A 12,444-nucleotide genomic window follows, 5' to 3' on the forward strand; every position below is an offset into this window, starting at 1 on the left:
CCCTACACTCGGTATAGAGTTTAGGCACTGCGGTGTGAAAAATGTTTGCGGCCAGGGAGCACGTACCTGGGGTCAATTAAATTGGTAAGCCTCTTGAAACCTTCCTTTTCGACTGTGCTAATTGGTAGCATGTCCTTAAAAATGCAATGCATAATAGGATTTGTAATTTGTCTTTTTGATGTTTGGTCGTAGGGCATAAACGCAGTCAGTATTGACTGCTTCCGGCAAACATCCCTAGAGTGGCTGGTGCTTGAGGTGTGTTAATCAATACCGTGGCGCAAACTCAAACTTCCTGCATGTTCCAAAGAGTGATTTTGCAACAGATGGTTGAAAAGGGTTTGTCGTATTACCAGACTTGGTAGCCACCGGTCTACGGCACAATTTGCACTGAACATTGCTCTGCTCTTTGTTGGACTTCAAAAAGCCAAACCACTTCCAAGTAACTGAAACATTTGAACCCTTTTTAATCAATAATTTAGTCGTTGGAAGCTGCTCCGTTTTCGCCTACATTACAAATTGTGGTTAATAGTGGTTACTCCATCACTAGGTGCTAAGTGGTTTTTAGTGGGCCTCTCCAGGTGCACATTGACGCAGCAGGAACGTGCGGAGAAGTGACAGAGGTGAAATGGACTGCTGTACCTAATTATTCTACATCGACATTATAGAAAATGTATCTAAATGTTTTTATATCGTTATTGAGGAAAGTAATTACCTCGATAATTATTGATATGTCACCCAGCCCTAATATAAAACGGAGACAGTGGTCATTTGACCGTCATCCAAAATTCCATGACCACAGCTCTAGATGTAATTAAGTTACACACCCCCAAATGAAGTCCTATTCATGGGTTGCACGTTTCGTCACAATAATGTCCGACTGAGCATTCCACTCAATGCATCGTCAATGAGCGCATCAAAAGTGATTTACAGTTTCTTGGAAATAATATGACATTCAAAAGGAAGCAAATAATTAGTAGGAAAACCTTGTCAATCTGGCAACATCAAAATTATGACTTTAGATGCAGTATAACGTTAGCTAGCTAGCTAAGATTGAGGGGAGGCCACTGGATTTTAACTAGCTAACGTTAGCATTGCTAGCTATTTTTGACAAACTTTGCTAGCTAATGACAACATTGCTATCTGTCTAAAGTCAATTTGACCACATGATAATGCTGGCAGTGGTTTCCTACTAAATATTTTACTACTTTAGCAATGTCATCGTATTTCCAGGCACTATGGTGTAATTTAGACTAAATACTAGTTAGCCTATTCATATGAATTCCAGAAATGTCCATGATGGCAGAATCATAATAAACGATGCACAAAGCCAGTGGAACAACGTTCAAAGTACGGTGACGGAAGCACGAACAGACAGGCTGCTATTTTGTCAAATTCACAGTTGAATATAAGGAGCCAGTCCACTCTACTACCTGACCACTTATTACTTGTAGACCACTAATCGGGTTGGTCAATAACAGTAAACATTTGACCATTTCTAATCAATTACTAAAAGCACCAACATGTGACTCAACCGATGGGGCTAGAGAAGAACCAGGCAGAATCAGCACTTTGGTGAAAATCATTGATCAATGTAGCATTTGTTAACCATGCCAATTGTGAGGAACAATCTGTTTTACATTTTAGTCATTTAGCAGACACTCATATCCAGAGCAACTTACAGTAGTGAGTGCATACATGTTCAGTCTTTTTTTTATGGTGTTAAAATCTACAGTCCAATAGACCTTCATAGAGAGCAATGGGGGGCGAAAATGGTCATCAGAAAATGACCTTTTGAATGGTGATTGATTTGTTTGCTTTAATAAGTCCACTAGAGGGAGTGTTTGTACGTGTCTATGGGGGAAGTAGGCAATAGAATGAATGATTCAATTCCACATCCTCTCCTCATCCTGTGTCCAATTATGGGTCATACTCTGCTTGCTGGAAGAGAGATTGGATTTCCTCTATTCCATTATCATGTACATGACATCCTCATCACTGTGAAAAGATGAATCTGTCTCTCTGCTCCAAGCATGTCATCATGACATCAGTTGAACATACCCTCTCTGAATAGGAGAGAGACATACACATACACCCCCGCTCATGACTCACTGCCAGGATAACTTTTCATGAAAAATAAAATGTTATGGTCACAGATATATGTACTTCCGGCGCCGACAGAGATGGCCGCCTCGCGTTCCTAGGAAACTATGCGGTTTTTGTTTTTTTACGTGTTATTTCTTACACTAGTACCCCAGGTCATCTTAGGTTTCTTTACATACAGCCGAGAAGAACTACTGAATATAAGATCAGCGTCAACTCACCATCAGTACGACCAAGAATATGTTTTTCGCGATGCGGATCCTGTGTTCTGCCTTACAACCAGTGTAACCGAGTGGATCACATGCAGCGACCAAAAAAAAAAACGACTCAGAAAAAGAGGGAAACGAAGCGGTCTTCTGGTCAGACTCCGGAGACGGGCACATCGTGCACCACTCCCTAGCATTCTTCTTGCCAATGTCCAGTCTCTTGACAACAAGGTTGATGAAATCCGAGCAAGGGTAGCATTCCAGAGGGACATCAGAGACTGTAACGTTCTTTGCTTCACGGAAACATGGCTAACTGGAGAGACGCAATCCGAAGCGGTGCAGCCAGCGGGTTTCTCCACGCATCGCGCCGACAGAAACAAACATCTTTCTGGTAAGAAGACGGGCGGGGCGTATGTCTTATGGCCAACGTGACATGGTGTGATGAAAGAAACATACAGGAACTCAAATCCTTCTGTTCACCTGATTTAGAATTCCTCACAATCAAATGTAGACCGCATTATCTACCAAGAGAATTCTCTTCGATTATAATCACAGCCGTATATATCCCCCCAAGCAGACACATCGATGGCTCTGAACGAACTTTATTTAACTCTCTGCAAACTGGAAACGATTTATCCGGAGGCTGCATTCATTGTAGCTGGGGATTTTAACAAGGCTAATCTGAAAACAAGACTCCCTAAATTTTATCAGCATATCGATTGTGCAACCAGGGGTGGAAAGACCCTGGATCATTGTTACTCTAACTTCCGCGACGCATATAAGGCCCTGCCCCGCCCCCTTTCGGAAAAGCTGACCACGACTCCATTTTGTTGATCCCTGCCTACAGACAGAAACTAAAACAAGAAGCTCCCACGCTGAGGTTTGTCCAACGCTGGTCCGACCAAGCTGACTCCACACTCCAAGACTGCTTCCATCACGTGGACTGGGAGATGTTTCGTATTGCGTCAGACAACAACATTGACGAATACGCTGATACGGTGTGCGAGTTCATTAGAACGTGCGTTGAAGATGTCGTTCCCATAGCAACGATTAAAACATTCCCTAACCAGAAACCGTGGATTGATGGCAGCATTCGTGTGAAACTGAAGGCACGAACCACTGCTTTTAATCAGGGCAAGGTGTCTGGTAACATGACTGAATACAAACAGTGCAGCTATTCCCTCCGCAAGGCTATCAAACAAGCTAAGCGCCAGTACAGAGACAAAGTAGAATCTCAATTCAACGGCTCAGACACAAGAGGTATGTGGCAGGGTCTACAATCAATCACGGACTACAGGAAGAAACCCAGCCCAGTCACGGACCAGGATGTCTTGCTCCCAGGCAGACTAAATAACTTTTTTGCCCGCTTTGAGGACAATACAGTGCCACTGACACGGCCTGCAACGGAAACATGCGGTCTCTCCTTCACTGCAGCCGAAGTGAGTAAGACATTTAAACGTGTTAACCCTCGCAAGGCTGCAGGCCCAGACGGCATCCCCAGCTGCGCCCTCAGAGCATGCGCAGACCAGCTGGCCGGTGTGTTTACGGACATATTCAATCAATCCCTATACCAGTCTGCTGTTCCCACATGCTTCAAGAGGGCCACCATTGTTCCTGTTCCCAAGAAAGCTAAGGTAACTGAGCTAAACGACTACCGCCCCGTAGCACTCACATCCGTCATCATGAAGTGCTTTGAGAGACTAGTCAAGGACCATATCACCTCCACCCTACCTGACACCCTTGACCCACTCCAATTTGCTTACCGCCCAAATAGGTCCACAGACGATGCAATCTCAACCACACTGCACACTGCCCTAACCCATCTGGACAAGAGGAATACCTATGTGAGAATGCTGTTCATCGACTACAGCTCGGCATTCAACACCATAGTACCCTCCAAGCTCGTCATCAAGCTCGAGACCCTGGGTCTCGACCCCGCCCTGTGCAACTGGGTACTGGACTTCCTGACGGGCCGCCCCCAGGTGGTGAGGGTAGGCAACAACATCTCCTCCCCGCTGATCCTCAACACTGGGGCCCCACAAGGGTGCGTTCTGAGCCCTCTCCTGTACTCCCTGTTCACCCACGACTGCGTGGCCATGCACGCCTCCAACTCAATCATCAAGTTTGCGGACGACACAATAGTGGTAGGCTTGATTACCAACAACGACGAGACGGCCTACAGGGAGGAGGTGAGGGCCCTCGGAGTGTGGTGTCAGGAAAATAACCTCACACTCAACGTCAACAAAACTAAGGAGATGATTGTGGACTTCAGGAAACAGCAGAGGGAACACCCCCATCCACATCGATGGAACAGTAGTGGAGAGGGTAGCAAGTTTTAAGTTCCTCGGCATACACATCACAGACAAACTGAATTGGTCCACTCACACAGACAGCATCGTGAGGAAGGCGCAGCAGCGCCTCTTCAACCTCAGGAGGCTGAAGAAATTTGGCTTGTCACCAAAATCACTCACAAACTTCTACAGATGCACAATCGAGAGCATCCTGGCGGGCTGTATCACCGCCTGGTATGGCAACTGCACCGCCCTCAACCGTAAGGCTCTCCAGAGGGTAGTGAGGTCTGCACAACGCATCACCGGGGGCAAACTACCTGCCCTCCAGGACACCTACACCACCCGATGCTACAGGAAGGCCACAAAGATCATCAAGGACATCAACCACCCGAGCCACTGCCTGTTCACCCCGCTGCCATCCAGAAGGCGAGGTCAGTACAGGTGCATCAAAGCTGGGACCGAGAGACTGAAAAACAGCTTCTATCTCAAGGCCATCAGACTGTTAAACAGCCACCACTAACATTGAGTGGCTACTGCCAACACACTGTCAATGACACTGACTCTACTCCAGCCACTTTAATAATGGGAATTGATGGGAAATGATGTAAATATATCACTAGCCACTTTAAACAATGCTACCTTATATAATGTTACTTACCCTACATTGTTCATCTCATATTCGTACGTTGATACTGTACTCTATATCATCGACTGCATCCTTATGTAATACATGTATCACTAGCCACTTAACTATGCCACTTGGTTTACATACTTATCTCATATGTATATATTGTACTCGATATCATCTACTGTATCTTGCCTATGCTGCTCTGTACCATCACTCATTCATATATCCCTATGTACATATTCTTTATCCCCTTACACTGTGTATGACAGTAGTTTTTTTTGGAATTGTTAGTTAGATTACTTGCTCGTTATTACTGCATTGTCGGAACTAGAAGCACAAGCATTTCGCTACACTCGCATTAACATCTGCTAACCATGTGTATGTGACAAATAAAATTTGATTTGATTTGATTTGATTTAGATAGGTCCAGTCAAATGTGTTTTATAGGGTCAGCCTGCAATTGTAGTATACTAGCAACCCAGGAGCAAATGAGGGTTAAGTGCAAGGGCAAAGAGATTTTTAAACCTTGTTGGCTCAGGTATTCCAACCAGTGACCTTTTGCTTACTGGCCCAACGCTCTAACCTCTAGGCTACCTACCACTTATGAGGTATGCAAGCAACATAATTTCATCCTCTCACACACACACACACAGTGACCTAACAGGCAGCCGCAGCACCCTCAGCTGACAGAGCTTTAGCGAGGCCACAGGGCCACCACACCGCTACCAGCATGCATCAGCTGCTTCCTGTCAGCAGCCCTACTGTTGCACAGTGGGGGCGTTTAATTCTCACGACCCACCGTCTTACTGCTGGGTCAAAACAGACACCCTGCCCTAAACTAAACTGTTTGACTGCTATAGCCCAATATTGTGAAAAGGTCAGGGAATTAATATTTGTTAATGCTGTATGACAGTCATCACATAATATGTGCCTGTGTGCTTGATTACCTATGTATTGTCATATGGATTATTTTATTTGTGTCTGCACTAATGACACTAGGTCCATGAGGAGCCCAGTCATGCTTATTGGTTGTCGTTCATTTAAGCCTAAACATACAGGGAGAGAGAGGGAATGATAATCCTGCGCTGCAGACTTGAGGTTGGAAATAATTACTTAATACCATGTGGTCAAAAATTGTGATTTTTTCCAGTGGCTGTTAACACTTACAACAGGTAGGTTCTTACGGAAACAAAACAGGACTAAGAGTTTGGTAACTCAAAATTGCTGACCTACAGTGCATTCAGAAAGTATTCAGACCCCTTGACCTTTTCCACATTTTGTTACATTACAGCCTTATTCTAAAATGGATTAAATAAATTGGTTCTCCTCAATCTACACACAATACCTCATAAAGACAAAGCGAAAACAAGTTGAGATTTTTGCAAATGTATTAAAAATACAGAAATAGCTTATTTACTTAAGTATTCAGACCCTTTGATATGAGACAGGAAATTGAGCTTAAGTGTATCCTGTTTCCATTGGTCATCCTTGATGCTTCTACAACTTGAAGTCCACCTGTGCTAAATTCAATTGATTGGACATTATTTGGAAAGGCACACACACCTGTCTATATAAAGACACCTGTCTTTATAAGTGCACGTCAGAGCACAAACCAAGCCATGAGGTCGAAGGAATTGTCCATAGAGATCCGAGACAGGATTGTGCCAAGGCACAGATCTGGGGAAGGGTACCAAAACATTTCTGCAGCATTGAAGGTCCCCAAGAACACAGTGACCTCCATTCTTAAATGGAAGAAGTTTGGATCTACCAAAACTCTTTCTAGAGCTGGCCGCACAGCCAAATTGAGCAATTGAGGGAGAAGGGTCAGGGAGGTGACCAAGAATCTGATAGTCACTGACAGAGTTCCTCTGAAGATGGGAGAACTTTCCAGGACAACCCTCTCTGCAGCACTCCACCAATCAGGCCTTTATGGTTGTGGCCAGACGGAAGCCACTCCTCAGTATAAGGCACAACAGTCCACTTGGAGTTTGCCAAAAGGCCCCTAAAGGACTCAGACCATGAGAAACAAGGTTCTCTGGTCTGATGAAACCAATAATGAACTCTTTGGCCTGAGGAAACCTGGCAGCATCCCTACGGCAAAGCAGTGGTGGCAGCATCATGTTGTGGATATATTTTTCAGCAGCAGGGACTGGAAGACCAGGATTGAGGGAAAGATGAACGCAGAAAAGCACAGAGATCCCTCATGAAAACCTGCTCCAGAGCTCTCAGGACCTCAGAATGGGGTGAAGGTTCGCCTTCCAACAGGACAATGACCCTAAGCACACAGCCAAGACACAGAAGTGGCTTCGGGACAAGTCTTTGAATGTCCTTGAGTGGCCCTGCCAGAGCCCGGATTTGAACATCTCTGGAGAGACCTGAAAATAGCTGTGCAGCGACACTCCCCATCCAACCTGAGAAGCTTGAGAGCATCTGCAGAGAACAATTGGAGAAACTCCCAAAATACAGGTGTGCCAAGATTGTAGAGTCATACCCAGGAGAAGACACGAGGCTGTAATCGCTGCCAATCGCTGTACATCAACAAAGCTGTCAGCAAGTCAACTTTGAAGAATCTCATATTTTGATTTGTTTAACACTTTTGGTTACTACATAATTCCATATGTGTTATTGCATAGTGTTGATGTCTTCACTATTATTCTACAGTGTAGAAAATAGTAAAGAAATTAAGAAAAACCCTGGAATGAGTAGGTGTCCAAACTTTCGACTGGTACTGTACGCTATTTTCAGGTCTCTCCAGAGATGTTCAAATCCGGGCTCTGGCAGGGCCAAGGTTGCGAGTTCAAACCCCCGAGCTGACAAGGTACAAATCTGTCGTTCTGCCCCTGAACAGGCAGTTAACCCATTGTTCCCAGGCCATCATTGAAAATAAGAATGTGTTCTTAACTGACTTGCCTGGTTAAATAAAGGTAACATTTAAAAAAATAATAATAATAATTATGTGATATTTCTAATTTTATGGGGGGGGGTTAGGAAAAAGTCAAGGGTTTTGAATACTCTCCAAATGCATTGTATTATTAGTAGCGTGTCAATGCTATAGGCTTCTAAACCATTTGAATTTGCATGGAAACCCATTTATAACTTAGTGGATTCCCTATAGTAGTCTAGCTGATTGACAGCTCCCAATAGACATCACCATTATGCTGTCATGAAGTGTGAACGCTTGCTGACTGCATAAGAGAGAGGACTTCCTGTGAGCGCCATCATGCATCAGCCCTCTAATGGAAATCATTAATTGAAACCGACCAGTGCAGTATGACACCCATCAGAGAGATCCTGGAGGACCCACACACATACCAAGAGATAGCTGGGATTTGGAAAAGGTCAGATGACAAAGCCTTGAGGCATGTTGATACTTAATATTCCTAATTCCTATTAATATTTGATGATAGTCATTAATAATTCATAATAGGCCTTTAGGGAAAATCAGACTTGTCTTGATAGGAAAATGCATAATTGTTTCCCCCTTTTACAGTTGTTTAAATTAAACTTTACATCACCATAAAAAAGGTTGAGCAGGTCAAATAAGCCTTCTTATCCACAACAAACTGCTGAATACTTTCTGATCAAAAAAGGTGCTGCATCTTACCTGAAGTTCACACCAGGCAACTTCCACCCACGTGTCGGTATCCAGACCTTTATAGACAGTCTTGAAGGACCCTCTCCCGAGCTCAATATCAAACTTGAGAAACCTTCCCCCAGGGGATGTGGAAACAGCTTTCATTTCGGCCTCTTCCTCGTTCTCGTCGCTGGCACTTCTGATAGCATTTTTACTGCTCTCGGTGGATGCAACGTTCAATGTATCCCCAGCTTTCTCCTTCTCATCAGCACTGGCACTCTCTGTGGCGCTGTCTTTCTGCCCCCCTTGACTCTCGGTGCTGGAGCCCTCCTGTGGCCCCGTCCAAGCCCCCAGTGTCCTGTCAACTATCGTGCGCAGGTTTATGTTGAGGATTTTACTGCTGTTGTCACACTCTGGCACCTCAAAAGCCTGTTCATCCGAGTCTGAGAACCACAAACTTCTCCTGATGAATCTTTGACGTACGATCAGCTGATAATTCGATGGAGGATACGAACTTGGGTCGCTCCCACCTCTCACGACTGTCGAAGTGCCCATATTATTGACGTTTCTGTCGCTGATGGTCTCATAAATATTTATGCTGAGATCACATTGTGAATTGGGAACAGATGGATATTTAAATCCATCGTGCTCGGTACCCGATTCCATGGCAATTTCACTTTTGAGTCACTGACGTTACTAGATGATGACAGCCATATGGTTGTTCCGGACACTAAGGCGGAGTGGGGACGGAAGACCTGCAGCACCCGCTCGGTTACGCAATTCTTCAGCATGGGGGTATGACAGGAACGATGTCAGTCTGCACATCCAATCTAGACGAAAGCAAAGAGTTAAGCAACCAAAGTTGAGAAATGTAAAACAAATGGTTAACACTAAAATAAACTAGCTGAATAGGTGTAGCCAGTTTGCGAGCTATTTAGCTAATGAACGTAAACGTCAGAATTTAGCTATAGTTGTGATTTAGCAGGTGCACATAATTTAATGTCGAGATTCGCGTCAGCGAGGGAGTTAAGTGACAACTTTATCCAGCTACCCGTAAAAAAAGCTAATAACTAGCTCCCACTCCAATAATCCAAAAAGATTCCGTGGTAGCTTGTCTGTAGCTGCTTATGTACATTTCGAGCAGGCGAAGAAGCTGGGGTTTGTCTAGGATCCAGTTTGTTAAAGTTGACTTCTAACGTTACATTCTCGTAGCAGGTTAAGGATAATTAGATTAAAGTTAGGCAAGGTTTATCTAAAATGAAAGAAAAATATATATTTGACAAAAGCGGAATCCCATCTAGAAATGACTGGAAGCTGGCTGACGCCTACTAGCCGACTGATGACGCTAGCTCCGTCCGACTGAAACTACGATGAGTGCAGTTTGTTTTTATCTATCGGTCTACATATTTGCTTATTTTCGCTCCATGGGTCTGAGCTGTAGCTAATAAATCATAAACGAGAACTGAATATCACCAACCTTGCATCCCTCGCCTACGTCTTATATAGCCCTGTTGCCGCCAAATGACTAGCGGCTATGCAGGCGGTCTCATCCGATGTGGTGGGAGCTTTCTGCAGGTTACCGGAGCGAGTGTCTCATACGGCTTTCAGAGGCGATGAGTCTTCAACGTAATGTTGATTGAATGTCCAGGTGAATATTCTCAGCATTAAATTGACAACGTTAATAGCTCGCCAACGTTTCGCATCGCACAATGTATGCAACTGCGAGGTCCCCTTTTTACACATTGATTCCACGCCCCTAGTAACGACTGGACCTCCTGCTACGTGACAACAGAGGGGAGACGTGTTGACCCAGCCCATTTGCTTGAAATAATACAGGCCCGAAAAGATACACCTAATAGGCATGTAGGCTATGGCAGTTGTTCAAAACCCTATACTAGCCTACTTCTTTCAATTTATTGAGGTGTATGGCAGGGGGCTATACACTTGATTGAAGACAGCTAAATTAACTTAAACTCAACAAAAAAATAAACGTCCCTTTTTCAGGACCCTGCCTTTCAAAGATAAATTGTAAAAATCCAAATAACTATACAGATCTTCATTCTAAAGGGTTTAAACACTTTCCCATGCTTGTTCAGTGAACCATAAACACTTAATGAACATGCACCTGTGGAACATCGTTAAGACACCAACAGCTTACAGAAGGTAGGCAATTAAGGTCACAGTTATGACAACACTAAAAAGGCCTTTCTACCGACTCTGAAAAACACCAAAAGAAAGATGCCCAGGGTCCCTGCTCATCTGTGTGAATGTGCCTTAGGCATGTTCCAAGGAGGCATGAGGAATGCAGAGATGTGGCCAGGGCACACAATAAACCACACACACAACACAACACACACCACACACAAACAACACTCCACACACGACACACCACCCACACAACACACGACACACACCACACACATCACACAACACAACACACAACACACACAACAGACACACTACACACCGCACACCACACACACAACACACCACACCACACACACACAACACACCACACACACACAAACACCACACACAACACAAACACCACACACACAACACAACACACAACACACACAAACAACACTCCACACACGACACACCACCCACACAACACACCCAACACACACACCACAACACACACCACACACCACAACACAACACACAACACACACACAACACCACAAAACACACACACCACAACACAAACCACACAACACACCACACACACTGCACACACACAACACACCACACACAACACACCACACAAACACACACACAACAACACAACACCACACAACACAACACACCACACACACACCACACACAATACAACAGACACACCACACCACACACTGCACACACAACACACCACAACACACACCACAACCAACACACACACAACACACCACACAAACACGCACACAACACAACACACACCACAACAGACACAACACACCAAACCACACACACACACACAACACCACCATACACAACACACAACACACCACACAACACACAACACAACACACAATACAACAGACACAACACACCAAACCACACACACCACACAACACCACCATACACAACACACAACACACACAACTCAACACAACAACACAACACACACAACAACACACACAACACAACACACCACAACAACACACACCACACACACATACAACACCACACACCACACAACAACACACAACACCACACAACACACTTCACACAACACAACACACACACACACAAAACACCACACACACAAAACACACACCACACACCACATACACCACAAACAACGCACCACACACCACACACACAAACACACAACACACCACACAAACACACACAAAACACACCACACACACACAACACACCACACACACAACACAACACACACACCACACAACACACCACACACCACACACCACACAAACACACACAAAACACACCACACAACACACACAACACACACACCACACAAACACACAAAAACACACCACGCACACACACCACACACACAACACAACACACACACAACTCACACAACACAACACACAATACAACAGACACAACACACCAAACCACACACACCACACACAACACACAACACACCACACCACACATACAACTCAACAC

The 12,444-nt window shown here is 44.6% G+C and overlaps 1 protein-coding gene across 8 annotated transcripts in view; it reads right to left on the reverse strand.

The window, feature by feature from the left end:
* The window catches only part of LOC112215744 (serine/threonine-protein kinase WNK2), a 175,833-nt gene extending 165,261 nt beyond the window's left edge, over positions 1–10,572 (reverse strand). For all 8 annotated transcript variants that reach the window (XM_024375092.2, XM_042299216.1, XM_024375091.2 and 5 more), the window contains exons 1-2: positions 10,277–10,572; positions 8,830–9,629 (exon numbers count right to left, since the gene is read on the reverse strand). In XM_024375092.2, the coding sequence (XP_024230860.1) occupies positions 8,830–9,465 (636 nt within the window). In that variant the 5' untranslated portion in view covers positions 9,466–9,629; positions 10,277–10,572. The remainder of the gene's footprint in view (positions 1–8,829; positions 9,630–10,276) is intronic.
* Between the last annotated feature and the right edge of the window lie 1,872 nt (positions 10,573–12,444).

The sequence above is a fragment of the Oncorhynchus tshawytscha genome, linkage group LG16 (assembly GCF_018296145.1).
Source record: "Oncorhynchus tshawytscha isolate Ot180627B linkage group LG16, Otsh_v2.0, whole genome shotgun sequence".
NCBI classification, from domain to species: domain Eukaryota; kingdom Metazoa; phylum Chordata; class Actinopteri; order Salmoniformes; family Salmonidae; genus Oncorhynchus; species Oncorhynchus tshawytscha.